Source organism: Mustela lutreola, chromosome 10 (assembly GCF_030435805.1).
Source record: "Mustela lutreola isolate mMusLut2 chromosome 10, mMusLut2.pri, whole genome shotgun sequence".
NCBI classification, from domain to species: Eukaryota; Metazoa; Chordata; class Mammalia; order Carnivora; family Mustelidae; genus Mustela; species Mustela lutreola.
Genome location: NC_081299.1, coordinates 35,173,087 through 35,199,890, shown reverse-complemented (window position 1 = coordinate 35,199,890; position 26,804 = coordinate 35,173,087). Strand labels below are relative to the sequence as shown.

Below are 26,804 nucleotides of genomic sequence, written 5' to 3'. Positions count from 1 at the left end.
AACCTCTGCTTCCATTGTCACACTTGGCCTCTGACTTTAAGCCTCTTGCCTCCCTATTATAAGGACTCTGTGATTACATTGGGCCCACTCAGATAATCTGCACATAAAAAAAAAAACCAAAGGGAGGGAGCGGGGAAGAGAGAGAGAGAGCGAGCAAGTGTCTGCACACACAAGAGCAAGGAGAGGGAGAGAAGCAGGCTCTCCGCTGAGCAAGGAGCCTGATGCAGGGCTTGATCCCGGGACACTGGGATCATGACCTTAGCTGAAGGCAGACACTTAACCAACTGAGCCACCCAGACACCTGGATAATCTGCACATTTTAAGAACCTTAGTTTAATCATATCTGCATAGTTCCTTTTACCAGATTCTGGGGATTAGGACGTGGACATGGATATATTTGAGTGGAGGGCATTATTCTGTCTACCATACTATTTTAACAGTGTCTGGTCTCTGATTCATGAACATTGGATCTTTTCCCATTTACTTGGGTCCTCTAACTTCTTTCAAAAATGTTTTATACTCAGAACAATACAAGTCCCATACTTTCTTGGTTGAATTTATTCCTCAGTGTTTTATTCTTTTTAATGCTATTATAAATGGAATTATTTTTTAAAAATATTTTTTATTTATTTGAGAAAGAGAGCACATGGGCTGGGGTAGGGGGAGGCAGAGGGAGAAGGACAAGCGGGCTCCCCACTGGGCAGGGAAGTCCCATGCGGGGCTCAATCCCAGGATCCCAGGATCATGACTTGAGCCAAAGGCAGACGCTTAACTGACTGAACTACCTAGGCGCCCCAGTGGAATTGTTTTCTTGATTTCATTTCTAGGTTATTCATTGCTAGTGTGTTTAAATGTAATTGATTTTTATATAAATAGATCTTGTACCAACCTTGTTGAACTCATTTATTAGTTCTGTCAGTAGAGATCATTTTTTTTCTTTCCAATCTGGAATGTGTGGTCCTTATTTTTGCAGGTCACAAAACTCAGTGTTGTTATTTCCATAGAATGCATTGGACTAAGGGAGATTTCTTGCTTTTCAGTGAACTTGGAAATGCTTCTTTTTTTAAAAAATTAACATATAATGTGTTATTTGCCCCAGGGGTACAGGTCTGTGAATCATTAGGCTTCCACATTTCACAGCACTCACCATAGCATAATCCCTCCCCAATGTCCATCACCCAGCCGCCCTATCCCTACCCCTCACCCCCCAGCAACCCTCAGTCTGTTTCATGAGATTAGGAGACTCTTATGGTTTGTCTCCCTCCCAATCTCATCTTGTTTCATTTTTTCCCTCCCTACCCCCCAGACCCCCCACCCTGCCTCTCAAGTTCCTCATATCAGAGAGATCGTATGATAATTGTCTTTCTCTGATTGACTTATTTTGCTGAGCACAACACCCTCTAGTTCTATCCACATTGTTGCAAATGGCAAGATTTCATTTCTTTTGATGGCTGCATAGTATTCTATTGTATATATATATACCACATCTTCTTTATCCATTCATCTGTTGATTGGCATCTAAGTTCTTTGGCTAGTTTGGCTAGTGTGGACGTTACTGCTATAAACTTTCGGGCTCACGGCCCCCTTTGGATCACTACATTTTTATCTTTAGGGTAAATATCCAGTAGTGCGATTGCTGGGTTGTAGGGTAGCTATATTTTCAACATTTTGAGGAACATCCATACTGTTTTCCAGAGTGGCTGCACTAGCTTGCATTCCCGCCAACAGTGTTGAAAGGATCCCCTTTCTCCACGTCCTCGCCAGCATCTGTCATTCCCTGACTTGTTAATTTTAGCCAATCTGACTGGGTGAGGTGGTATCTCATTGTGGTTTTGATTTGTATTTCCCTGAGGCCAAGTGATGTTGAGCACTTTTTCATGTGTCTTTTGGCCATCTGGATGTCTTCTTTGCAGAAATGTCTGTTCATGTCTTCTGCCCATTTCTGGATTGGAGTATTTGTTCTTTGGGTGTTGAGTGTGGTAAGTTGTTTATAGATTTTGGATACTAGCCCTTTCTCTGATGTGTCATTTGCAAATATCTTCTCCCATTCTGTCAATTGCCTTTTGGTTTTGTTGACTGTTTCCTTTGCTGTGCAGAAGCTTTTGATCTTGATGAAGTTCCAGTAGTTCCTTTTTGCCCTTGCTTCCCTTGCCTTTGGTGATGTTCCTAGGAAAAAGTTGCTGCAGCTGAGGTTGAAGAGGTTGCTGCCTGTGTTATCCTCAAAGAGTTTGATGGATTCCTGTCTCACATTGAGGTCCTTTATCCCTTTCGAATCTAATTTTCATGTGTGGTGTAAGGAAATGGTCCAGTTTCGTTTTTCTGCATGTGGCTGTCTAATTTTCCCAGTGCCATTTGTTGAAGAGACTTGTCTTTTTTCCATTGGACATTCTTTCCTGCTTTGTCGAAGATTAGTTGACCATAGAGTTGAGGGTCTATTTCTGGGCTTTCTATTCTGTTCCATTGATGTATGTGTCTGTTTTTGTGCTAGTACCATACTGTCTTGATGATGACAGCTTTGTAATAGAGCTTGAAGTCTGGAATGGTCTTAAGTGTTCTTACCCCTCATATACATGTATACAAATGGTAATTATATGATGTGATGAATATATTATTTAACTTGATAATGGCAAGCATTTCACAATGTATATATGTATAAAATCATATTGTACATCTTAAAAAATCACATTTTATGCAGCTTAAATATATAGAATTTTTATTTGTCAATCATATTTTAATAAAGCTGGGGAAAAAGTGTTCCTCCCTTCAAAGAATTATTTGAAATGTACTTGCAACTTTTATGCAAGTGTGATATTGTTTCAAAATAAAAAGAAATATGATAATTAATCTTGTATGAATTTTATTTAATAGTAAGTGCTTCCCCATTATCTATTTACTTTGAGCTGCTCATGAGAATATTTTTTGTAGTCATGGAGATAAAAAATACAGCATGAGGAACATAGTCAGAGGTATTGCAGTAATGTTGTATGGGGACAGATGGCAGATATGCTTGTGCTAAGCATAGCATGATGTATAGACTTAATCAAATTACTGTGTTATACACCTGAAATGAATGTAACATTGTGTGTCAACTATAGTTGATTCAATTTTTAAAAAAAGAATATTTTTTTTTGTTTCTTAGCTTATAATTCAAATTTCCAAAGTTATTTGAAGAAGAATTACTCTTTAATGTTTTAGTTTCATTTCATGTTCATTTTATTTTTATTTTTATTTATTTATTTATTACATAAATTAACCCATTTATTATAGGCTAGCAATGTTTCAAATGGTGGCGCTTCTACTGGTTTTTAAACTCCTTCAGTCTTCTGATGGCAGACTTTACTGTGACAGCAGAAGTGGTGTTAAAGGTCCAGGCGCCACCAGTGATGGTTTTCATGCAGGAGCCACAATGCCATATCCCCACAGTTTGTCTTTTCATCTTGGTTTTGCCACAGAAGGAGCAAGCGTACTTGACATGCTGGCTTATCTCAATCTTCTTCACCATCTTTCTGAGGGAGGCACCATAATGGGTCCCATATTTGCCCACGATTCCGACCTTCTTGGTGCATTTAGCCGTGTTGCTGCAAACTAGGTCTGAGAGCTCATGTTCATTTTAAAGGTTAAATTATCAACAGTATGAACTTATCATTCATTTTAAGTAATAGTTGGTTATTTCTTATTCAAATTATAATCTAAATTTTTAAAAGATTTTGTTTATTTGGCAGAGAGAGAGCATACAAGCATAAGCAGGGGCAATGACAGAGGGAGAGGGAGAAGCAGGCTCCCCACTGAGTAGAGAGCACGATGTGGGGCTTGATCTCAGGACTCTGGGATCATGATCTGAGCCAAAGGCAGGCACTTAACTGACTGAGCCACCCAGGCGTCCCTAAATTTTAAGTTTTTGTGTCTTTCCTGAATGTATGAATTTATAGTCTTCTAACTTTACATATGTATCTATTTTCCCCTCCCTCTCTAGAGAGAGAGCACAAGAGTGTGTGAGCCGGAAGGAGGGGCTGAGGGAGGGGGATAGAGAGAATCCTAAGCAGGCTCCACACCCAGCATGGAGCCCAACACGGGGCTCAATCTCATGACCCTAAGATTATGACCTGAGACAAAATAAAGAGTCAGGCAGATGACTGAGCCACCCAGGCACCCCAGTCTTCTAATTTTTTAGTTTTGTGAATATTGGCATTTAATGTAATCTCACTTTTTTGCATAACAGTGGCAATAACAAGAATATTAATAGCTAATACACAGTAAACATTTACTGTGTACTAGCACTGTGCTAGGTCTTTAAGATGTTTTGCGTTAACTTAACTTTTTTTTTTTTTTGAGAGAGAGAATGCATGCAGGGACCACATGGGGGGTTGGGGGGCAGAGAGAGAATCTTAAGTAGGCTCCAGGACCAGTGTGTAGAGCCCATGTGGTGCTTGATCATGACTTGAGCCAAAATCAAGAGTCAGATGCTTGACCAACTGTGCCAGCCAGGTGCCCCTTAATTTAACTCTTAAAACAATCTTCTGAGGTATGTACTGGTATGATCCCAATTTTACAGATGAGGATATAATGCCAGCATAAGCAGCTCATGAAAGTTCCCATAACTGGTTAAGTGGTGGAACTGAGGTTAGAATTCAGGCATTCTGATGCCTGGGTTTAAGATCTTAATCATTATGTTATATTCAATTATATATATAGTGAAAAGTAAAACAACCAGTTTAAATCCAAAGAGTGATTGCGAAGGGGGAAAAAGTCAGTCAAATGAAGACAGTATATATTGAACTTGTTTTCTTTGCTGTCCATAAAGAAGAAAATTCAGGCATAGATTTTATATAGTGCATTGCAAATCTTTATTACCTTTAATAACACACAATCTTGCCTTTTGTATTATATCACATATTTAATGTGCAGACCTTTTAAAAAAAACTAGGTGGTGTTGTACTAGAACCGTAACTCTACTGTTGAGCCCAATATATTAAATTCGTATAATCACAGACCTATTATGTATTCATTTAAATTGGATGTTTATAATTTTAATACAAGGAAATAATTCACTTTGTAGTATAGATAGAACAATCAAACAGGTAACTTCATAAATGGAGAATATGTTATTGATTTTATTCACTTTATCTTTATTTGGCTTTATGATTTACCCATAGCAATTTAAATATTCTCAGTCTTTCTTGTGTTACAGAATTTGTTAGAAAGCAGTAGGTTTTTACAGAGAACAAGAAGAGGCAGAACATTTGGAAGTTTTACTGAAGAGTGGTTTATAAAACTAACTTTAAAAAAAAAAGATTTTATTTATTTGACACAGAGAGAGAGACAGACAGACAGACAGTGAGAGAGGGAACACAAGCAGGGTGAGTGGGAGAGGGAGAAGCAGGCTTCCTGTAGAACAGGGAGCCTGATGGGGGGGCTTGATCCCAGGATCATGACCTGAGCCGAAGGCAGGTGCTTAACCAACTGAGTCAAACAGGCGCCCCTATAAAACTAACTTTAAGAATGATTTGGATGGCGGTTGTAATCTAAATATGTGGCTCATTTGCTAATGGCTCCAAACCCTGTGATTCTAGGAAGATTATAAGGTCACATTGTGGGAGAAAAAATGTAAACCAGTTTTTGTAGCTCCTTTTGTGGGATGATAGTTTCCCCCAGAGTTCAGCTGTAGGAGATAATGTACCTGAAGGTGGTTGTTAAAATATACAGTTCTGTACTGATATAAATAGTGAATTTTCTAAGATCATATGTGGTGAATTTGCTGCAGAACTGTACATTAGCATTTTTTTTCAGTTTTCTGAATAGTAAAATATTTCTTTTTTTTTTTTTTATTTTTTTTTTATTTATTTTTTTTTTTTTAAAGATTTTATTTATTTATCTGACAGAGAGAAACCACAAGTACACTGAGAGGCAGGCAGAGAGAGAGAGAAGGAAGCAGGCTCCCTGCTCAGCAGGGAGCCCGATGCGGGACTCGATCCCAGGACCCTGAGATCATGACCCGAGCCGAAGGCAGTGGCTTAACCCACTGAGCCACCCAGGCGCCCCAAAATATTTCATTTTTTAATAATATATTTTGGTTTTAGCTCACTGCTCTAAGAGTGTATTTGGAGTACTAATTTGGCACTCACTTCTTCAGATATATTCTGTTCCCTTTAGCCAACATATATGCTATTTATTTTCAACTGTATTTTATCTTCTTTTTTTGAACAGATTAATTTTGGGGGAGGGAAAATACAACTATTAATATCTGTCAACAAATATGGTCAAAATAAAATATATGAGCACAACCTGAACAGGATCCTGTTGATCCAGCGTCACAACCATTGAGCTACATTTTGGCTCAGTCATTGAATGGATCATCTTTTCTTTCTTTCTTTCTTTCTTTCTTTCTTTTTTTTTTTTTTTTTTTTTTGATCATTATATCTAAGTCCACACCTATGAGCATTCTTACAATATGATTTGGTTTCCTTCTGAATTTTGGATATTATGGATTGGGAGGATTTTAGAAGAATCTTTAGGCTGAAAAACTGGTATAGTAAAATTTTTGATTCTTTAAAGCAGCATGTGAGTGGAAAAGGTGAACTGTTACTTGAATACCTTCATTTATTTATTTTTTTAAATAGCTCCATTTAAATCTCTAATATCTTTTGCCTTTATAAAAAGGTTATAGATACCATTGGATTTCCAAATAATTGTGTAAGATTTTGCTAAAATAATTGCTAGCCAGTAGGTTAAATAACTTTTGAAGTGTATTTGTTGAATTACTCTTAATAACTGAAAAGTGGTTACAGGGATGTAATGCTCCATGCAGTATTCCCTCAGCTTTTTCTAGATAGAGTATAGGTTAATGTTCATTCTCACAAAGCCCCTTAGATCATGCTTTATATCTTTTTAATTATACGTTTGTGCGTTTGTGATTCTTTTGGGGTTATGGAATATAATAATATGAAATATCCTTTCATCATATGAGAACAGACTGAACTATTTCTGTAAGAAGTGTAGCAGTCAGCAGAGCTGCAGCCAGAGAGGCTTTCACACTTCTGATAGGCTGTGAAACTGCTCAGTGGATTTTGGTTTGAGAGACAATATCCGTTTTAAGTTAATCTTTGTGAGATACATGTTATTGTAGACAATTCAAATTCAATTGACTTTCTACCCTTAGAACAAAGAAATACCACACATTAATTTTTTCAACATAAAATTAAATGTTTTTTTAAAGGGATTTTTATAAGCCAGGAGGAGAGGCAGAGGGAGAGCAGACTCCTCACTAAGCAGGGATCCCGATGCGGGGCATGATCCCAGGACCCAGGGATCATGACCTGAGCTGAAGGCAGATGCTTAACCGACTGAGCCACCCAGGCGCCCAAACATAAAATTAATTTTTGAGTCTTAGCTGCTGTGGTATAATTCTGAAGCTTGTTGAAAAAGCAACAGAGGAGGGTATTTGGTATTTTATTAAAAAAATTTTTTTTTAACAAAGCTTGATTATAGGGAATTAAAAATGTATATGCAGGAACATGGGACATTCTAGAAGCCAACATGAAGTAGTTGTGTTCCATTGGCAGAATTTTTCAGTAAATGATATAACGGTTAATTGAATAAATCCTTGTGTTGTAATTTCTTAGTTCTACACTACACTGTTAAGTGATTTTCCCCCCCAAAATTACATTTAGAGTAGATATGACAAATGAGTGATTTCTAAATAAAACCCAGATTGCTATGTTGTAAGTTAAATTAAATACTTTTTAATAATCATGTGAAATAGGGGCGCCTGGGTGGCTCAGTGGGTTAAGCCGCTGCCTTCGGCTCAGGTCATGAAGGTCCTGGGATCGAGTCCCGCATTGGGCTCTCTGCTCAGCAGGGAGCCTGCTTCCCTCTCTCTCTCTGCCTGCCTCTCCGTCTACTTGTGATTTCTCTCTGTCAAATAAATAAATAAAATCTTTAAAAAAAAAATCATGTGAAATAATGTAAATTTGATACTATGCTAAATATTGGTAGTTCTCCAATCATTTTTTAAATAATTTTTTATTTTTTATAAACATATAATATATTTTTATCCCCCGGGGTACAGGTCTGTGAATCACCAGGTTTACACACTTCACAGCACTCACCATAGCACATACCCTCCCCAATGTCCATAACCCCACCCCCCTTCCCCCAAACCCCCTCCCCCCAGCAACCCTCAGTTTGTTTTGTGAGATTAAGAGTCACTTATGGTTTGTCTCCCTCCCAATCCCATCTTGTTTTATTTATTCTTCTCCTACCCCCTTAACCCCCCCTGTTGCAACTCCACTTCCTCATATCAGGGAGATCATGCTTAGTGAAATAAGTCAAGTGGAGAAAGACAACTATCCAATCACTTTTTTAAAAAAATATTTATTTATTTGACAGAGATCACAAGTAGGCAGAGAGGCAGGCAGAGAGAGAGGGGGAGGCAGGCTCCTTGCTGAGCAGAGAGCCCAATGCAGGACTCCATCCCAGGACCCTGAGATCATGACCTGAGCCAAAGGCAGAGGCTTAACCCACTGAGCCCCCCAGGCACCCCTCTCCAATCATTTTTAATTTAATAAGTTATTTCATGTCCTTTGTTTGAGTGTATAAGATGCATTTCTTTCTTTCTTTTTTTAAGATTTTATTTATTTATTTGACAGGCAGAGATTACAAGTAGGCAGAGAAGCAGGCAGAGAGAGAGAGAGGAGGAAGCAGGCTCCCTGCTGAGCAGAGATCCCTCGATCCCAGGACCCTGGGATCATGACCCGAGCCGAAGGCAGAGGCTTTAACCCACTGAGCCACCCAGGCACCCCAATAAGATGCATTTCTAAAATTAAAACTGTCTTCTAATTTATGTATCTGCCTATTCTTACTTAGGACTTCAATATTTACTTCCCAAATGTGATTCACTGTGTTTCTGAATGAGGTGGGAGGGATTATGATTAATTCCATTACTGCTGAGGATGCAAAAAGAGTTATTTTTCAAAGTAGTTTAAACAGCTTGGTTTCATTTTAAAAATTACATACTAATTAATTACAACAATATATCAAAGTTCAGAGGAAAAGGTAAAAATCATCTGAACATTTATCCAGACAGCCTTATCAGTAAACAGGCGCAGAAATATATGCATATAATTTTATCTAAATAGGCTCATAATAGTATGTACAACCTTTGTGTTGTTTTAGATCATTTGTTTAAAATGAAATAAATAGTTTACATACACATACACATAGATATTGCTGAGTTTTAGTATTTCATCATTTTAGAGGAATAATGTTATCTTTAGGAAGATTTAAAAATTTCTAGTGCTTATATGTATTACAGGTTTTAAGTTTTTTTTATTCACTACATACCGTGCATTAAGATTTGTGTTGTGGGGGCACCTGGGTGGCTCAGTGGGTGAAGCCTCTGCCTTTGGCTCAGGTCATGATCCTAGGGTCCTGGGATCCAGCCCCACGTCAGGCTCTCTGCTCAGCGGGAAGCCTGCTTCCTCCTCTCTCACTGCCTGCCTTTCTGCCTACTTGTGATCTCTGTCAAATAAATAAATAAAATCTTAAAAAAAAAAAAGATTTGTGTTGTGGGAAATGCTTAAAGTATTCAGTTCCTATCATTTAATATGGATTATCAGTACAGTAGAACTTTTCTCATTCATTTATTCATTCAGTAATAGGAGTTGAATTAGTTGAAACTATATATTAAGTTTGTAATGTGGGCTGAACTATGATAGGCAATAGGGATATAAAAAGAGAATGTCTTGGATTTGTTGATGGTAGGGAACAATTGGAGGTACCTGATGAGAAAAGTTACACAAAATATATGAGGAAAGAATCCGGCAGTTCTGTGTCATTAGAGTCAAATAAAAGAAGACAGTGTAGCCTGGTGATAAGATTAGGGCTCACATTCCAACTGTTTGTGTCACTTACTAGTTCCTTGGTTTTGAGTAACTAACTCCTTTAGGTGACAACATTCTTTTCTCTAGTATGAGGCTATAATACCAACTTTTTCCAGTTGTTAGGACATTGAAAGTTACTATATGCTAGGCTCTGTGCTAACTGCTCTCATTTATATGTTTTCCTACTTACTTGTATGGTTGGATTTGAAGGAGATGTAGAGAAATTCTTCAGATGCTGGTGGGGTGGGGAAGTGAATGTAAGAAGAACATTCCAACCAAAAGGAACTAGATGTTCAGCTTGCAAGTGTAAAAGGATGTGTAAAAGAACATCATGTTTGAGAAATGATGAGCATGTGTGTGAAGGCAAAGCATAGAGAGATGAGAGTTGAAAGTGGAAATTTAACTTGTGATGATCGAGGGTCTGTCTTTCTAAGCAGTTTGGGCCTTCTCCTGTAAGGCAGTTTGTGCAAATTCAGTTGTTCATGGGGAACCAAGCAGCTAAGGTAAATGAGTCAATTGGACTGGGTAAGGACTCCAGTAAACTCTGGGAAATCTCAGATCATATATGCGCTGTCCTACCTAGGTGTCCTCTCTCCTGCTCCAGCTGAGTTTTGCTATGTGCAGATATGGGCCCAGTGTTGCTAAATTTTCTAATTTTTTGAAGTGAAACCAGATATCTATGTTTTTAGCGTGAAATCTTCCTGTGTTCAAAACACCTGTGTATGGGGGAAAACCCTACAATTTATGGGTTCTGCTATAGAAAGCTGGGAAGCCATACTAGCTTTTTAAAATAAAAAGGGTAATTGGGGGGCACCTGGGTGGCTTAGTCTTTAAGCATCTACCTTTGGCTTAGGTCATGATTTCAGGGTCCTGGGATCGAGCCCCGCATTAGGCTCCCTGCTCAGCGGGAAGCCTTACTTCTCCCTCTCCTAGTGTTCCCTCTCTCACTGTGTCTCCCTCTGTCAAAGAAATAAATAAAAATCTTTTAAAAAGGGGAGGGGGTAATTGACATGGCCAGATTTGATTTTGAAATAGATTATTCTCATCTCAGTGTGGAGGGAGATTGGGTTATAATGAATGAACACAGAATGGCACAGAATGTAACAGAAAATGTGAGAGAAAAGAAGGGGCTAACCTAAGGCAGTGGCATTAGGGCTAGAAGAAGAGATGAATCAAAGTCAGAATTTCAGTGCAGTGCTTCCCTGTATTGTCCCTTTCATGGACTATTGTGGATTTACCATTTGGAAAGGTTTATGTCTTACAAGCAAACTGTATTTATTAGCAATCATATTACCATAAAATTTAATTGTCACTTACAGGTTCCTATAGGCACAAGATGACTAGTGCATACAACATTGAGTTGTGCAATCCTAGTTCATAGTAAAAAAAACAAAATGAAACAAAAACAAAACAAAACCCCGAAATGTAAAAAATCCAAACCCTGAAATTGTAATTAGCTTTTGTAGCCTTACTGTAAGTATGAGCACAATAGGGAAAAGTGAATGTGTACAATTCCTAATTACTACTCAAATTAAATCTAGCTAAAAAGGAAATATAAATGAGTTTGACAGGCGGTGTTACACTCTGAATGAGAATACACATCTTCTAAACAATTCATTGTATCAGTCTCAAACATTTTGGTCTCATGAGCCCTTTACACTGTTAAAAATTACTGAGGACTCCCACAGAACATTTGCTCATGTGGGTCATTACTATCAATATTTGCCATATTAGAAATGAAAATTTAAATAAGGGGTCTGCTTTGGAGTTAGATCTCTCCAAGAAAGTGTCATTTATTTATTTATTTGAGAATTTACTTATTTATTTGATGGACAGAACACAAGTAGGGAGAGAGGCAGACAGAGGGAGAGGGAGAAACAGGCTCACCGCTGAGCAGAGAGCCCGATGTGGGGCTTGATCCCAGGACCCTGGGATCATGACCTGAGCTGAAGACAGCCGCTTAACTGACTGAGCCACTCAGGTGCCCCAGAAGGTATCATTTAAGCTGAGATCTGAACTTGATTAGCATACTTTAGCAACAACAGTAATAACTAATATTTACTGATGACTTACTATATTTAAAACTGGCAATGATAGCAGTGATATCAGCTACATAATATGATTATTATTTTACAAATGAAGGAAGTGATATTTGAAAAGTTAACTAACTTGACTATTAAATTATGGGAACAGAACTTGGATCCACAACCTGAAATTTTATAACAATAAATAAAATAGGAATGGCAAACAATAAAGCAAGTTCTGCACTATATAATAAGTCTTATTTTTAGTAAATAAGTAAATAGGTAAATAAGTAAATAGTAAATAAGTGAATAATAATAATAAATAATAAATGCACTAACTTATTTATACTAAGTTATTAGTATAACTCAGAGTATTATTGACATGTTGAAATTATTCCTAAAAATGCTTTTGTGTTAAACCTTTTTTTTTTTTTTTTAAGATTTTATTCATTTGAGAGATGGGGGAAAGAGAATACACGCACAGTGGGAGAGGGCAGAGAGGAGCAGAGGGAGGTGGGAAATAGAGAGAGGGAGATAATTTCCGGCGTACTCCATGCTGAGCACGAGCCCAATGTGTGGCTTGATCCCACAACCTGAGATCGTGACCTGAGCCCAAACCAAGAGTCCAATGTTTAATGGACTAAGTCACCCAGGTGCCCCTGGGTTAAATCTGTTTTTATGTGAATTTTTATAAGAGATGAAATACTACTAACTGGCATAGATAGGAGTCAGTACAATTGTATTTGCAATGCCATGTCATTTAAATATTCCATGTAGTACAGCAGATACTGTTAGCACAACACAATTTGGATTTTTCACCTTTTTCTTTACAGTTTCACTTCCAGATGAATTTCATTTGATTCGACTACTTTTAGATTAAGTTTTATTTTGAATATGTTACTGAACTCAAATAAAAGAAAAATACATTATTCTTTTCGCAGGAGCCCTTATTCTCTATGTCTTCCACTATTACCATGATTTTTACTGATGTGAAAATTCAAATTTTAACAGTTTTGCAGTGTAAAAATTGCCACTCAGCTCTTTAAGGCAGCAACTGCCATATTATCATAGAACTTAAGTCAGAAAAGGATTTTAATTTTTTTGAAGGATTTATTTATTTATTTGTCAGAGAGACACAGCACGAGAGGGAACGCAAGCAGGGGGAATAGGAGAGGGAGAAGCAGTCTCCTTGCTGAGTAGAGAGCCCGATGCAGGGCTGGATCCTAGGGCCCTGGAATCATGACCTAAGCCAAAGGCAGATGCTTAAGGACTGAGCCACCCAGGCACCCTGAAAACCTTTTATATGCCAGATACAACATTAAAGCCCATTGTCTAAATCACCATAACAACCCTGTAAAGGTATTTTATAGATGGGAAAAAATGCCCCCCTAAATTAAATACCTCATTCACATTCCAACAACTAGTTTTAGATAGAGCCAGGATTTAAACCCAAGCGTATTTGATTTCAAAGTTCTGTCACATTAGTTAAAAACTGTAAGCAGTTTGGTCAATAAATACTTGTCACTTGGGAGATAACATTTGCCAAATATGTTTGACAAAAGATTGGTTTTAAGATAAATAAAGAACTTTTGCAGCTCTATAATAACAAGACCCAACATGATACGGGCAAAAGGTGTAAATAAACACATCCTGAAAGTTTATATACAAATGGCTAATGAACCGGGTTACCTGGGTGGCACAGTGAGTTAAGTGTCCGACTCTTGGTTTCAGCTCAGGCTGTGATCTCAGCCTTGTGAGATCATGTTGGCTCCATGTTCAGTGCCTAGTTTGCTTGAGATTCTCTCCCTTTCCCTCTGCCCCTGCCCCTGCTCGTGCTCCTCTCTTTTTCTCACTCTTTCTTGCAAATAAAATAAAATCTTTTTAAAAAACCCAAATGACTAATGAAGACATTAAAAAACACTCAACATCATTAATCATCAATGAAATGTAAGCTAAAACCACAGTGAGACGTTACCGAATTCTTGTCAGCATGGCTAAAATTAAAAAGCCAAATATTGGCAAGGATGTGGAACAATCCCAAGTCTTATACATTGTTTTTGGGAATATAAAATGTTATACCTGTTTTGGGAAAAGGTCTACACATTCATCTATGCGATCATCCAGAAATTCTACTCACGTATTTACTTAAGATAAATGAAAGCACATTTCAACAGTATCAACAAAAAACCTTGTACAAGGATGTTTATAGCAACTTCAGTCATAATAACCCCCAAATGGAAACAGCCTAGTTGTACATGAACAGAAGAATGGCTAAATAAACCTGATATTTATATATGGACTACTCAGCGGTACAAAGGAGCAAACACCTGGGACATCTGTGTGGCTCAGTTGGTTAAACGTCTGCCTTCGGCTCAGTTCATGGTCCCAGGGTCCTGGGATTCTGTTTTGCATCTATCTCTTGATCGGTAGGGAGGCTGCTTCTCCCTCTGCCTGCCCTGTACTTCCTGTTTGTACTCTCTCTCTCACTCTCCCCCTCTCTCTGTGACTAATAAATAAAATCTTAGAAAACAAAACAAAATACATGATACATGCAGAAGCATGAATACACCTTAAAAATATTAAGCTGAGTAAAAAAAGCCTCACTTAAAAGAGTATATGTTTGTTTGATTTTATTATAGGAAGTTCTGTAACAGGCAAAACTAATCAGTAGTTTAATAAAATCAGGACACTGGTTGCCTATGGAGGGGATTGGCTGGTAGGAGGCATGAGAACATTTTCTAGGGTAATGGTAAGGTTCTGTGTCTTGATTTTTTTTTTTTAATTAGTTTTTGGATTACTCATTGCAAATGCATGTAAGTACAATTAATTTTGGGATGTTGATCTTATAACCTTATTTTTTTTTAAAGATTATTTATTTATTTATTTGACAGAGAGAAATCACAGTTAATCGGAGAGGCAGGCAGAGAGAGAGAGAGGGAAGCAGGCTCCCTGCTGAGCAGAGAGCCCAATGCGGGACTCGATCCCAGGACCCTGAGATCATGACCTGAGCTGAAGGCAGCGGCTTAACCCACTGAGCCACCCAGGCGCCCTGATCTTATAACCTTATTGACCTTGGTTATTACCTCTCAGTAGTTTCTGTGTAGATTCCATAGGGTTTTCCCTGCATAAGCTCATGCCACCTATGAATAGTCTCAGATCTTCTTTTGCTCTTCTTTGCTCACCTAACTCCTACCTATTCTTCAGTCTTGACTTAAATAGAATTCCTCAGAATCTAACTTGGAGTCCCTCTTCCCATTTCTCTAGGTGAGGTCTCCCTATTATATACCCTATACTTCAGAGCATTTCTCATAATTATGTAAAAGTATGTAATAATACTTGTTTAATGTCATCTTTTCCCCTAGACTGTAGGCTTCATGAGGATAGGGACCATGCCTTTCTTGTTCACAAATATATGCTAGGGATATATTATAGGCACATATCATATTAACAAAAAAATATGTATCCATCTTGGACAGCCACATGCAGAAAAATGAAACTGGACCATTTCCTTACACCACACACAAAAATAGACTCGACATGGATGAAAGACCTCAGTGTGAGATAGGAATCCATCAGACTCTTTGAGGATAACACAGGCAGCAACCTCTTCAACCTCAGCTGCAGCAACTTCTTCCTAGGAACATCACCAAAGGCAAGGGAAGCAAGGGAAAAAGTGAACTATTGGGACTTCATCAAGATCAAAAGCTTCTGCACAGCAAAGGAAACAGTCAACAAAACCAAAAGACAACTGACAGAATGGGAGAAGATATTTGCAAATGACATATCAGATAAAGGGCTAGTATCCAAAAGCTATAAAGAACTTACCACACTCAACACCAAAGAACAAATACTCCAATCCAGAAATGGGCAGAAGACATGAACAGACATTTCTGCAAAGAAGACATCCAGATGGCCAAAAGACATGAAAAAGAGCTCAACATCACTTAAGCTCAGGGAAATACAAATCAAAACCACAGCGAGATACCACCCATACCAGTCAGAATGGCTAAAAATAACAAGACAGGAAATGACAGATGCTGGCGAGGATGCGGAGAAAGGGGATCCTTTCAACACTGTTGGTGGGAATGCAAGCTAGTGCAGCCACTCTGGAAAACAGCATGGAGGTTCCTCAAAAGGTTGAAAATACAGCTACCCTATGACCCAGCAATCGCACAACTGGGTATTTACCCTAAAGATACCAATGTAGTGATCTGAAGGGGCACATGCACCCAAATGTTTATAGCAGCAATGTCCACAATAGCCAAACTATGGAAAGAGCCTAGATGTCCATCAACAGATGAATGGATAAAGAAGATGTGGTGTGTGTGTGTGTGTGTGTGTGTGTGTGTGTGTGTGATGGAATACTATGCAGCCATCAAAAGAAATGAAAACTGGCCATTTGCAACGAATGCAAATCTTCTAGTTTGTGGATGGAACTAGAGGGTATTATACTGAGCGAAGTAAGTCAATCAGAGAAAGACAATCATCATATGATCTCTCAGATATGAGGAATTTGAGAGACAGGGCAGGGGGTTTGTGGGGGATAGGGAAGGAAAAAATGAAACAAGATGGGATTGGGAGGGAGAGAAACCATAAGGGACTCTTAATCTCATGAAACAGACTGAGGGTTGCTGGGGGTTGGGGGTAGGGATAGGGTGGCTGGGTGATGGACATTGGGGAGGGATTGTGCTATGGTGAGTGCTGTGAAATGTGTAAGCCTGATGATTCACAGTCCTGTACCCCTGGGACAAATAATACATTATATGTTAATAGAAATAATTAAAAAATATGTATCCATTTATTCTGTAGATATCCATTGAGCTTTGCCATGAACCAGGTACTCTTTTTAGTTATGGAGTTACAGTAGTGAACAAAACAGGAATAAAAAAATCTCTGCACTCGTGGAATTTATATTTAAGAGCTGAGACACAGACAATTAAATAGTCAGGTGGTGGTAAATGCAATGGAGAAAAATGAAGTGGGGGAAAGGAAGATGAATAAGTAGTGCTGAGGCATATAGTGAATTTGTCTCTTTGCCCATAGAGACATAACAGGGATTTAGAGTCTGGGCATTGAGGGATAGCCTAGGAGCTCTAGACTCCTTGGACAGGTGGGGCATAAAGGATATTACGAGATTAGTCCTGAAAGTTTCAAGGCAATTAGTGAAGCTATATGAGTGTTGAGCAAGGGAAGGATGGGGAATCTTGCTAGGATCACACAGAATCCTGGGTTCCTTCTGTTTCTCTTGCAGATGGTGGTATGGAAGTTTTTTTTTTTTTTTTTTTTTCCCTGCTGTTGTTGTTGTTGAAGATTATATTTACTTATTTGATAGACAGCCAGAAAGGGAACACAAACAGGGGGAGTGGGAGAGGGAGAAGCAGGCTTCCCGCTTAGCAGGGAGCCCTTTTTGGGGCTCAGTCCCCATGACCTGAGCCAAAGGCAGACACTTAAGGACTGAACCACTTTGGCAACTGGGTGGTATGAAAGTTAAACTGATTTTTAGATAGAGCACATAGAGCTCTGGGTGTTTTTATTGATTGCTGCTGATAGATTTAAAGTACGAACCGTCAGCAAAATCCTACGGGACAGTCTGCTTAGCTTTAATCTCTCTCTGCTCTTGAGAAACTCACAATCTGGTTGACAAGACATATATGGGAAAAATAATTGTGATATAAAACAATGTAATAAAAGTGATAGAAATGTCAATTGCTACAGGATGGAAGAAAGTGAGAATAATTGCAAGAAGGTGTGGGGGCAGAAAGGAAGCTGGAAGGTGAAACAGGGTAGAGGAAGGTAAGATTTCAACTAGCAAAAGTGGTAGAAAGTACATTTTTTTTAAAGATTTTATTTATTTATTTGACAGGCAGAGATTACAAGCAGGCTGAGAGGCAGGCAGAAAGAGAGGAGGAAGTAGGCTCTCCGCTGAGCAGAGAGCCCAATGCCGGGCTCGATCCCAGGACCCTGGGATCATGACCTGAGCCGAAGGCAGAGGCTTTAACCCACTGAGCCACTCAGGCGCCCCTAGAAAGTGCATTTTTTAAAAAAAAGATTTTATTTATTTATTTGACAGAGATCACAAGCAGGCAGAGGCAGGCAGAGAGGAGGAAGCAGGCTCCCCGCTGAGCAGAGAGCCAGATGTGGGGCTCGATCCCAGGACCCTGAGATCATGACCTGAGCTGAAGGCAGAGGCTTAACCCACTGAGCCACCCAGGCGCCCCTAGAAAGTGCATTTTTAAGCAAATGAACATTTCTATTTGAATGCCTTTCTTCTACCTCAAACTTAGCATGTGTAAAGCAGATGTTTTCCACAAACTCAGATCTCCCCCCCATTTCCTTACTTGTAATTATTCTCTCCAGAGAATAATTTAAACTGTGAGCCTTGTGACAGCTCTCTCCTTCTAAAATAATAAAAGACTACCATTTATTTATTCATTGCAATATCCAGACTTCGTACTAAATGGTTTACATTATGCAATTTGTATGGTCTGCTTTACAAAACTCTAAGTGAAAATGCAGTTCATCTCTTGTTTCCCTAATTTAAATTATGACCAGCCCAAGTCCCTATATACTGTACTTAATAGAAAGATCAATAGCATCCTTTCCCATAATGTCTGAAATACAGACACTTCCCTTTCCTCTGTATTGTCTGAAAGCATCAAAGTGTTTTTTCACTCCAAACAGAAGGTATAACTGATTTCCACTTCTAAATAGGGAGGAATCTTTGTGACTCTCATTTGGCTATTACAGATGGTACAGATGTCAGGTACCTCCATAATCTGGTGCTGCCTATCCCCACACAGCAAAATTTCTTTGGGACAGCTTTTGGTGAAGTCCTTTCAAATGAGGATGATTTCATGGACAAGTTTACTCTCTTAGTTTTCCAGTTGACTCAGGGTGTTCCTTTCTATACACTTTTAATTCCTAGTCTATTTGGGCATAAAACACAAACTCTTCTTTTATAAGGCCCTGTTGTAACAGAGAGGTTGTACTCAGGTAAGTTCAGGTATCCTCTCACTGTAGAGCCCGCAACCAATGTCTCTTGATGAGAATCCCCCAAGAACAAGGCAGTTTTTTTTCTACTACCAAAATGCAAAATGTGTCATATTGTGTCGCTCCCAGAGTCTTTGTTTGTTTGACAATTAATCCTCCCTGGTAACCGGGAATGGAGGGATCTAGAGTGTCGTATCTATTCTTTTCTTTTTTCTTTTTTTGAAAGAGAGAGTGTGAGCACGCATGTGCAGTTGGGGAGGGGGTAGGGAGAGAGAGAATCTTTTTTTTTTTTTTTAAGAGATTTTATTCATTCATTTGAGAGAGAGCACAAGCAGTGGGAGCTGCAGGCAGAGTGAAAGGGAGAAGCAGGCTCCCCACTGAGCAGGGAGCCTGGGATCATGACCTGAGCTAAAGGCAGACACTTAACTTCTTAAATGCCTGAGCCACCCATGCGCCCCCAGGGAGAGAGAGAGAATCCTAACCAGGTTCCATTCCTAGTGTGGAGACTGTTGCATCAGGCTCCATCTCATTACCCTGAGATCATGACCTGAGCTAAAATCAAGATTAGGCACTTAACTGAGTGCCCAGGCAGCTCAAGACTGTGGGATCTATTCTTTCTTTCTTTCTTTTTTTTTAAAAGATTATTTACTTATTTATTTGAGAGCGAGCAGAGCAAGCAAGAGAGAACACAAGTGTGGGGGGTGGTGCAGAGGGAATGGGAGGAGCAGGGAGTCTGATGCTGGGCTCTATCCCAGGACCCTGGGATCATGACCTAAGCCAAAAGCAGACGATTAACCGATTGAGCCACCCAGCATTCCATATGGTATCTATTATTGACACATAATGTTGTGAGCCCAAATAAAATTGGTGAACCTAAACTTTTAGTAGTACCAGTCAGCCTGATTATGTGATATTTAACAGTGTCTTGTCTGGTCTGTATAGCAAGATGGATGAATCTCAAAAACACTATGCTTAGTAAAAGAAATTCTAACCAGAAGAATATACACAGTATGGTTCCATTCAAATGAAGTTCTAGAATGGGCAAGGCTAACCTATGGCAAATAAATAAATAATAAATAAAATTAGTATAGTTATTGTCACTGAAGCAGTTAGGGTGGTAGAGATTGACTAGGAAGTGGCCTGAGGGAACTTTCTGAGATGTGTTTATGGTACCCCTTTGAAATACTGTTAGGGTCATTTGTTCCTGTTTGCATTCAATTTTATAGAATCTACCCCCCCATCTTTGTTGATTCAATTTTATTTTATTTTATTTTTTAAAAGATTTTTAAAATTTATTTGACAGAGAGAGAGAAAGAAATCACAGGTAGGCAGAGAGGCAGGCAGAGAGAGGAGGAAGCAGGCTCCCTGCTGAGCAGAGAACCTGATTCGAGGCTCAATCCCATGACCCTGGGATCCTGACCTGAGCCGAAGGCAGAGGCTTTAACCTCCTGAGCCACCCAGGCACCCCAATTCAATTTTATTTTTTGAGGTTGTAGAACATTATGAACATGTTTGTGTAGTCAAAACTATGCAAACATGCTCAAGGGTTGTTACTTTCCATCATATCTCTCTACCATTGTAGTTAATTTCACTGTTCTTTTTTTTTTTTTTTTTTTTTTTTTTTTAAATTAAAATTTTATTTTATTTTTTTTTTTTTGTTTGCCCCCTGAGTTTTTTTTTTTTTTTTTTTTTTATAAACATATATTTTTTATATACATATATTTTTATCCCCAGGTCTGTGAATCACCAGGTTTACACACTTCACAGCACTCACCAAATCACATACCCTCCCCAATGTCCATAATCCCACCCCCTTCTCCCCAACCCCCTCCCCCCGGCAACCCTCAGTTTGTTTTGTGAGATTAAGAGTCACTTATGGTTTGTCTCCCTCCCAATCCCATCTTGTTTCATTTATTCTTCTACCCACTTAAGCCTCCATGTTGCATCACCACTTCCTCATATCAGGGAGATCATATGATAGTTGTCTTTCTCTGCTTGACTTATTTCGCTAAGCATGATACGCTCTAGTTCCATCCATGTTGTTGCAAATGGCAAGATTTCATTTCTTTTGATGGCTGCATAGTATTCCATTGTGTATATATACCACATCTTCTTGATCCATTCATCTGTTGATGGACATCTAGGTTCTTTCCATAGTTTGGCTATTGTGGACATTGCTGCTATAAACATTCGGGTGCATGTGTCCCTTTGGATCACTACATTTGTATCTTTAGGGTAAATACCCAATAGTGCAATTGCTGGGTCATAGGGCAGTTCTATTTTCAACATTTTGAGGAACCTCCATGCTGTTTTCCAGAGTGGCTGCACCAGCTTGCATTCCCACCAACAGTGTAGGAGGGTTCCCCTTTCTCCGCATCCTCGCCAGCATCTGTCATTTCCTGACTTGTTGATTTTAGCCATTCTGACTGGTGTGAGGTGATATCTCATTGTGGTTTTGATTTGTATTTCCCTGATGCCAAGTGATATGGAGCACTTTTTCATGTGTCTGTTGGCCATCTGGATGTCTTCTTTGCAGAAATGTCTGTTCATGTCTTCTGCCCATTTCTTGATTGGATTATTTGTTCTTTGGGTGTTGAGTTTGCTAAGTTCTTTATAGATTCTGGACACTAGTCCTTTATCTGATATGTCGTTTGCAAATATCTTCTCCCATTCTGTCAGTTGTCTTTTGATTTTGTTAACTGTTTCCTTTGCTGTGCAAAAGCTTTTGATCTTGATGAAATCCCAGTAGTTCATTTTTGCCCTTGCTTCCCTTGCCTTTTGCGTTGTTCCTAGGAAGATGTTGCTGCGGCAGAGGTCGAAGAGGTTGCTGCCCGTGTTCTCCTCAAGGATTTTGATGGATTCCTTTCGTACATTGAGGTCCTTCATCCATTTTGAGTCTATTTTTGTGTGTGGTGTAAGGAAATGGTCCAATTTCATTTTTCTGCATGTGGCTGTCCAATTTTCCCAGCACCATTTATTGAAAAGGCTGTCTTTTTTCCATTGGACATTCTTTCCTGCTTTGTCGAAGATTAGTTGACCATAGAGTTGAGGGTCTATTTCTGGGCTCTCTATTCTGTTCCATTGATCTATGTGTCTGTTTTTGTGCCAGTACCATGCTGTCTTGATGATGACAGCTTTGTAATAGAGCTTGAAGTCCGGAATTGTGATGCCACCAACGTTGGCTTTCTTTTTCAATATCCCTTTGGCTATTCGAGGTCTTTTCTGGTTCCATATAAATTTTAGAATTATTTGTTCCATTTCTTTGAAAAAGATGGATGGTACTTTGATAGGAATTGCATTAAATGTGTAGATTGCTTTAGGTAGCATAGACATTTTCACAATATTTATTCTTCCAATCCAGGAGCATGGAACATTTTTCCATTTCTTTGTGTCTTCCTCAATTTCTTTCATGAGTACTTTATAGTTTTCTGAGTATAGATTCTGTGTCTCTTTGGTTAGGTTTATTCCTAGGTATCTTATGGTTTTGGATGCAATTGTAAATGGGATTGACTCCTTAATATCTCTTTCTTCTGTCTTGCTGTTGGTGTAGAGAAATGCAACTGATTTCTGTGCATTGATTTTATATCCTGACACTTTACTGAATTCCTGTATAAGTTCTAGCAGTTTTGGAGTGGAGTCTTTTGGGTTTTCCACATATAGTATCATATCATCTGCGAAGAGTGATAATTTGACTTCTTCTTTGCCGATTTGGATGCCTTTAATTTCCTTTTGTTGTCTGATTGCTGAGGCTAGGACCTCTAGTACGATGTTGAATAGCAGTGGTGATAATGGACATCCCTGCCGTGTTCCTGACCTTAGCGGAAAAGCTTTCAGTTTTTCTCCATTGAGAATGATATTTGCGGTGGGTTTTTCATAGATGGCTTTGATGATATTGAGGTATGTGCCCTCTATCCCTACACTTTGAAGAGTTTTGATCAGGAAGGGATGTTGTACTTTGTCAAATGCTTTTTCAGCATCTATTGAGAGTATCATATGGTTCTTGTTCTTACTTTTATTGATGTGTTGTATCACATTGACTGATTTGCGGATGTTGAACCAACCTTGCAGCCCTGGAATAAATCCCACTTGGTCGTGGTGAATAATCTTTTTAATGTACTGTTGAATCCGATTGGCTAGTATTTTGTTGAGTATTTTCGCATCTGTGTTCATCAAGGATATCGGTCTATAGCTCTCTTTTTTGGTGGGATCCTTGTCTGGTTTTGGGATCAAGGTGATGCTGGCCTCATAAAATGAGTTTGGAAGTTTTCCTTCCATTTCTATTTTTTGGAACAGTTTCAGGAGAATAGGAATTAGTTCTTCTTTAAATGTTTGGTAGAATTCCCCCGGGAAGCCGTCTGGCCCTGGGCTTTTGTTTGTTTGGAGATTTTTAATGACTGTTTCAATCTCCTTACTGGTTATGGGTCTGTTCAGGCTTTCTATTTCTTCATGGTTCAGTTGTGGTAGTTTATATGTTTCTAGGAATGCATCCATTTCTTCCAGATTGTCAAATTTATTGCCGTAGAGTTGCTCATAGTATGTTCTTATAATAGTTTGTATTTCCTTGGTGTTAGTTGTGATCTCTCCTCTTTCATTCATGATTTTATTTATTTGGGTCCTTTCTCTTTTCTTTTTGATAAGTCGGGCCAGGGGTTTATCAATTTTATTAATTCTTTCAAAGAACCAGCTCCTAGTTTCGTTGATTTGTTCTATTGTTTTTTTGGTTTCTATTTCATTGATTTCTGCTCTGATCTTTATGATTTCTCTTCTCCTGCTGGGCTTAGGGTTTCTTTCTTGTTCCTTCTCCAGCTCCTTTAGGTGTAGGGTTAGGTTGTGTACCTGAGACCTTTCTTGTTTCTTGAGAAAGGCTTGTACCGCTATATATTTTCCTCTCAGGACTGCCTTTGTTGTGTCCCACAGATTTTGAACCGTTGTATTTTCATTATCATTTGTTTCCATGATTTTTTTCAATTCTTCTTTAATTTCCCGGTTGACCCATTCATTCTTTAGAAGGATACTCTTTAGTCTCCATGTATTTGGGTTCTTTCCAAACTTCCTTTTGTGGTTGAGTTCTAGCTTTAGAGCATTGTGGTCTGAAAATATGCAGGGAATGATCCCAATCTTTTGATACCGGTTGAGTCCTGATTTAGGACCGAGGATGTGATCTATTCTGGAGAATGTACCATGTGCACTAGAGAAGAATGTGTATTCTGTTGCTTTGGGATGAAATATTCTGAATATATCTGTGATGTCCATCTGGTCCAGTGTGTCATTTAAGGCCTTTATTTCCTTGCTGATCTTTTGCTTGGATGACCTGTCCATTTCAGTGAGGGGAATATTAAAGTCCCCTACTATTATTGTATTGTTGTTTATGTGTTTCTTTGATTTTGTTATTAATTGGTTTATATAGTTGGCTGCTCCCACGTTGGGGGCATAGATATTTAAAATTGTTAAATCTTCTTGTTGGACAGACCCTTTGAGTATGATATAGTGTCCTTCCTCATCTCTTATTACAGTCTTTGGCTTAAAATCTAATTGATCTGATATAAGGATTGCCACTCCTGCTTTCTTCTGATGTCCATTAGCATGGTAAATTCTTTTCCACCCCCTCACTTTAAATCTGGAGGTGTCTTCGGGCTTAAAATGTGTTTCTTGGAGGCAACATATAGATGGGTTTTGTTTTTTTATCCATTCTGATACCCTGTGTCTTTTGACAGGGGCATTTAGCCCATTCACATTCAGGGTAACTATTGAGAGATATGAATTTAGTGCCATTGTATTGCCTGTAAGGTGACTGTTACTGTATATGGTCTCTGTTCCTTTCTGATCTACCACTTGTAGGCTCTCTCTTTGCTTAGAGGACCCCTTTCAATATTTCCTGTAGAGCTGGTTTGGTATTTGCAAATTCTTTCAGTTGTTGTTTGTCCTGGAAGCTTTTAATCTCTCCTTCTATTTTCAATGATAGCCTAGCTGGATATAGTATTCTTGGCTGCATGTTTTTCTCGTTTAGTGCTCTGAAAATATCATGCCAGCTCTTTCTGGCCTGCCAGGTCTCTGTGGATAAGTCAGCTGCCAATCTAATATTTTTACCATTGTATGTTACAGACTTCTTTTCCCGGGCTGCTTTCAGGATTTTCTCTTTGTCATTGAGACTTGTAAATTTTACTATTATGTGACGGGGTGTGGGCCTATTCTTATTTATTTTGAGGGGCATTCTCTGAACCTCCTGAATTTTGATGCTTGTTCCCTTTGCCATATTGGGGAAATTCTCCCCAATAATTCTCTCCAGTATACCTTCTGCTCCCCTCTCACTTTCTTCTTCTTCTGGAATCCCAATTATTCTAATGTTGTTTCGTCTTATGGTGTCACTTATTTCTCGAATTCTCCCCTCGTGGTCCAGTAGCTGTTTGTCCCTCTTTTGATCAGCTTCTTTATTCTCTGTCATTTGGTCTTCTATATCACTAATTCTTTCTTCTGCCTCATTTATCCTAGCAGTGAGAGCCTCCATTTTTGATTGCACCTCATTAATAGCTTTTTTGATTTCAACTTGGTTAGATTTTAGTTCTTTTATTTCTCCAGAAAGGGCTTTTATATCTCTCGAGAGGGTTTCTCTAATATCTTCCATGCCTTTTTCGAGCCCGGCTAGAACCTTGAGAATTGTCATTCTGAACTCTAGATCTGACATATTACCGATGTCTGTATTGATTAGGTCCCTAGCCTTCGGTACTGCCTCTTGTTCTTTTTTTTGTGGTGAATTTTTACGTCTTGTCATTTTGTCCAGATAAGAGTAAATGAAGGGGCAAGTAAAATACTAAAAGGGTGGCAACAACCCCAGGAAAATATGCTTTAGCCAAATTAGAAGAGATCCAAAATCGTGAGTGGGGAGAAAGGGGATAAAAAGAGGTTCAAAAAGGAAGAAAGAAAAAAGAAAAAAGAAAAAAAAAAAAAAAAAAAAAAAAAAAAGAAAAGAATTTTTTTTTAAAAAAGAAAACACCTAAGAAAAATGTAAAAAAAAATATATATATATTAGATAAACTAGTAAAAAATCGTTAAAAAAGAAAAAGGTAACAGTTAAAAAAAAAAAAAAATTTTACCCGAAGGCGAGAAAAAGAAAAAAAAAAAAAATGAAAAAGAAAAAATTAAATTAACTGCAAGACTAAAAAAAATCACAGGAAAAAAGCCATGAGTTCCGTGCTTGGCTTTCTCCTCCTCTGGAATTCTGCTGCTCTCCTTGGTATTGAAACCGCACTCCTTGGTAGGTGAGCTTGGTCTAGGCTGGATTTCTTGTTGATCTTCTGGGGGAGGGGCCTGTTGTAGTGATTTTCAAGTGTCTTTGCCCCAGGCGGAATTACACCGCCCTTACCCGGGGCCGGGGTGAGTAATCCGCTCGGGTTTGCTTTCAGGAGCTTTTGTTCCCTGAGCGCTTTCCGTAGAGTTCCAGAGGACGGGAATACAAATGGCGGCCTCCTGGTCTCCGGCCCGGAGGAGCCGAGAGCCCAGGGCCCCACTCCTCAGTGCGCCCTCAGAGAACAGCGCCCAGTTACTCCCGTCTGCCTGACCTCCGGCCGCGCTCCGAGCTCACCGAGCCTGCGACCGGTTCAAGGTAACACGGAGCTGCGAGCTTACTGTCGGCTCTGTCTCTGTAGCCGGCTTTCCCGTTCCAATACCCGCAAGCTCTGCGACACTCAGACACCCCCGATCCTTCTGTGACCCTGCGGGACCTGAGGCCACGCTGACCCCGCGTGGGCTTCGCTCCGGTTTAGCCTCTGGAGCGATGTCCCTCCGCGGAACAGACTTTTAAAAGTCCTGATTTTGTGCGCGGTTGCTCCGCCGCTTGCCGGGAGCCGGCCCCTCCCCCCGGGGTCTATCTTCCCGTCGCTTTGGATTCACTTCTCCGCCGGTCCTACCTTTCAGA

General features: G+C 39.1%; 2 protein-coding genes across 2 annotated transcripts in view; one reads left to right on the top strand and one right to left on the bottom strand.

Moving 5' to 3' along the window:
• Positions 1 to 26,804, top strand: part of ZSWIM5 (zinc finger SWIM-type containing 5) — a 221,294-nt gene that overhangs the window by 24,184 nt on the left and 170,306 nt on the right. The gene's annotated exons all lie outside the window — the stretch shown is intronic.
• Positions 3,243 to 26,804, bottom strand: part of LOC131809818 (large ribosomal subunit protein eL43-like) — a 54,945-nt gene continuing 31,383 nt past the window's right edge. The window contains exon 2 of the mRNA XM_059137241.1: positions 3,243 to 3,598. Coding sequence (XP_058993224.1) covers positions 3,296 to 3,598 — 303 coding nt within the window. The 3' untranslated portion in view covers positions 3,243 to 3,295. The remainder of the gene's footprint in view (positions 3,599 to 26,804) is intronic.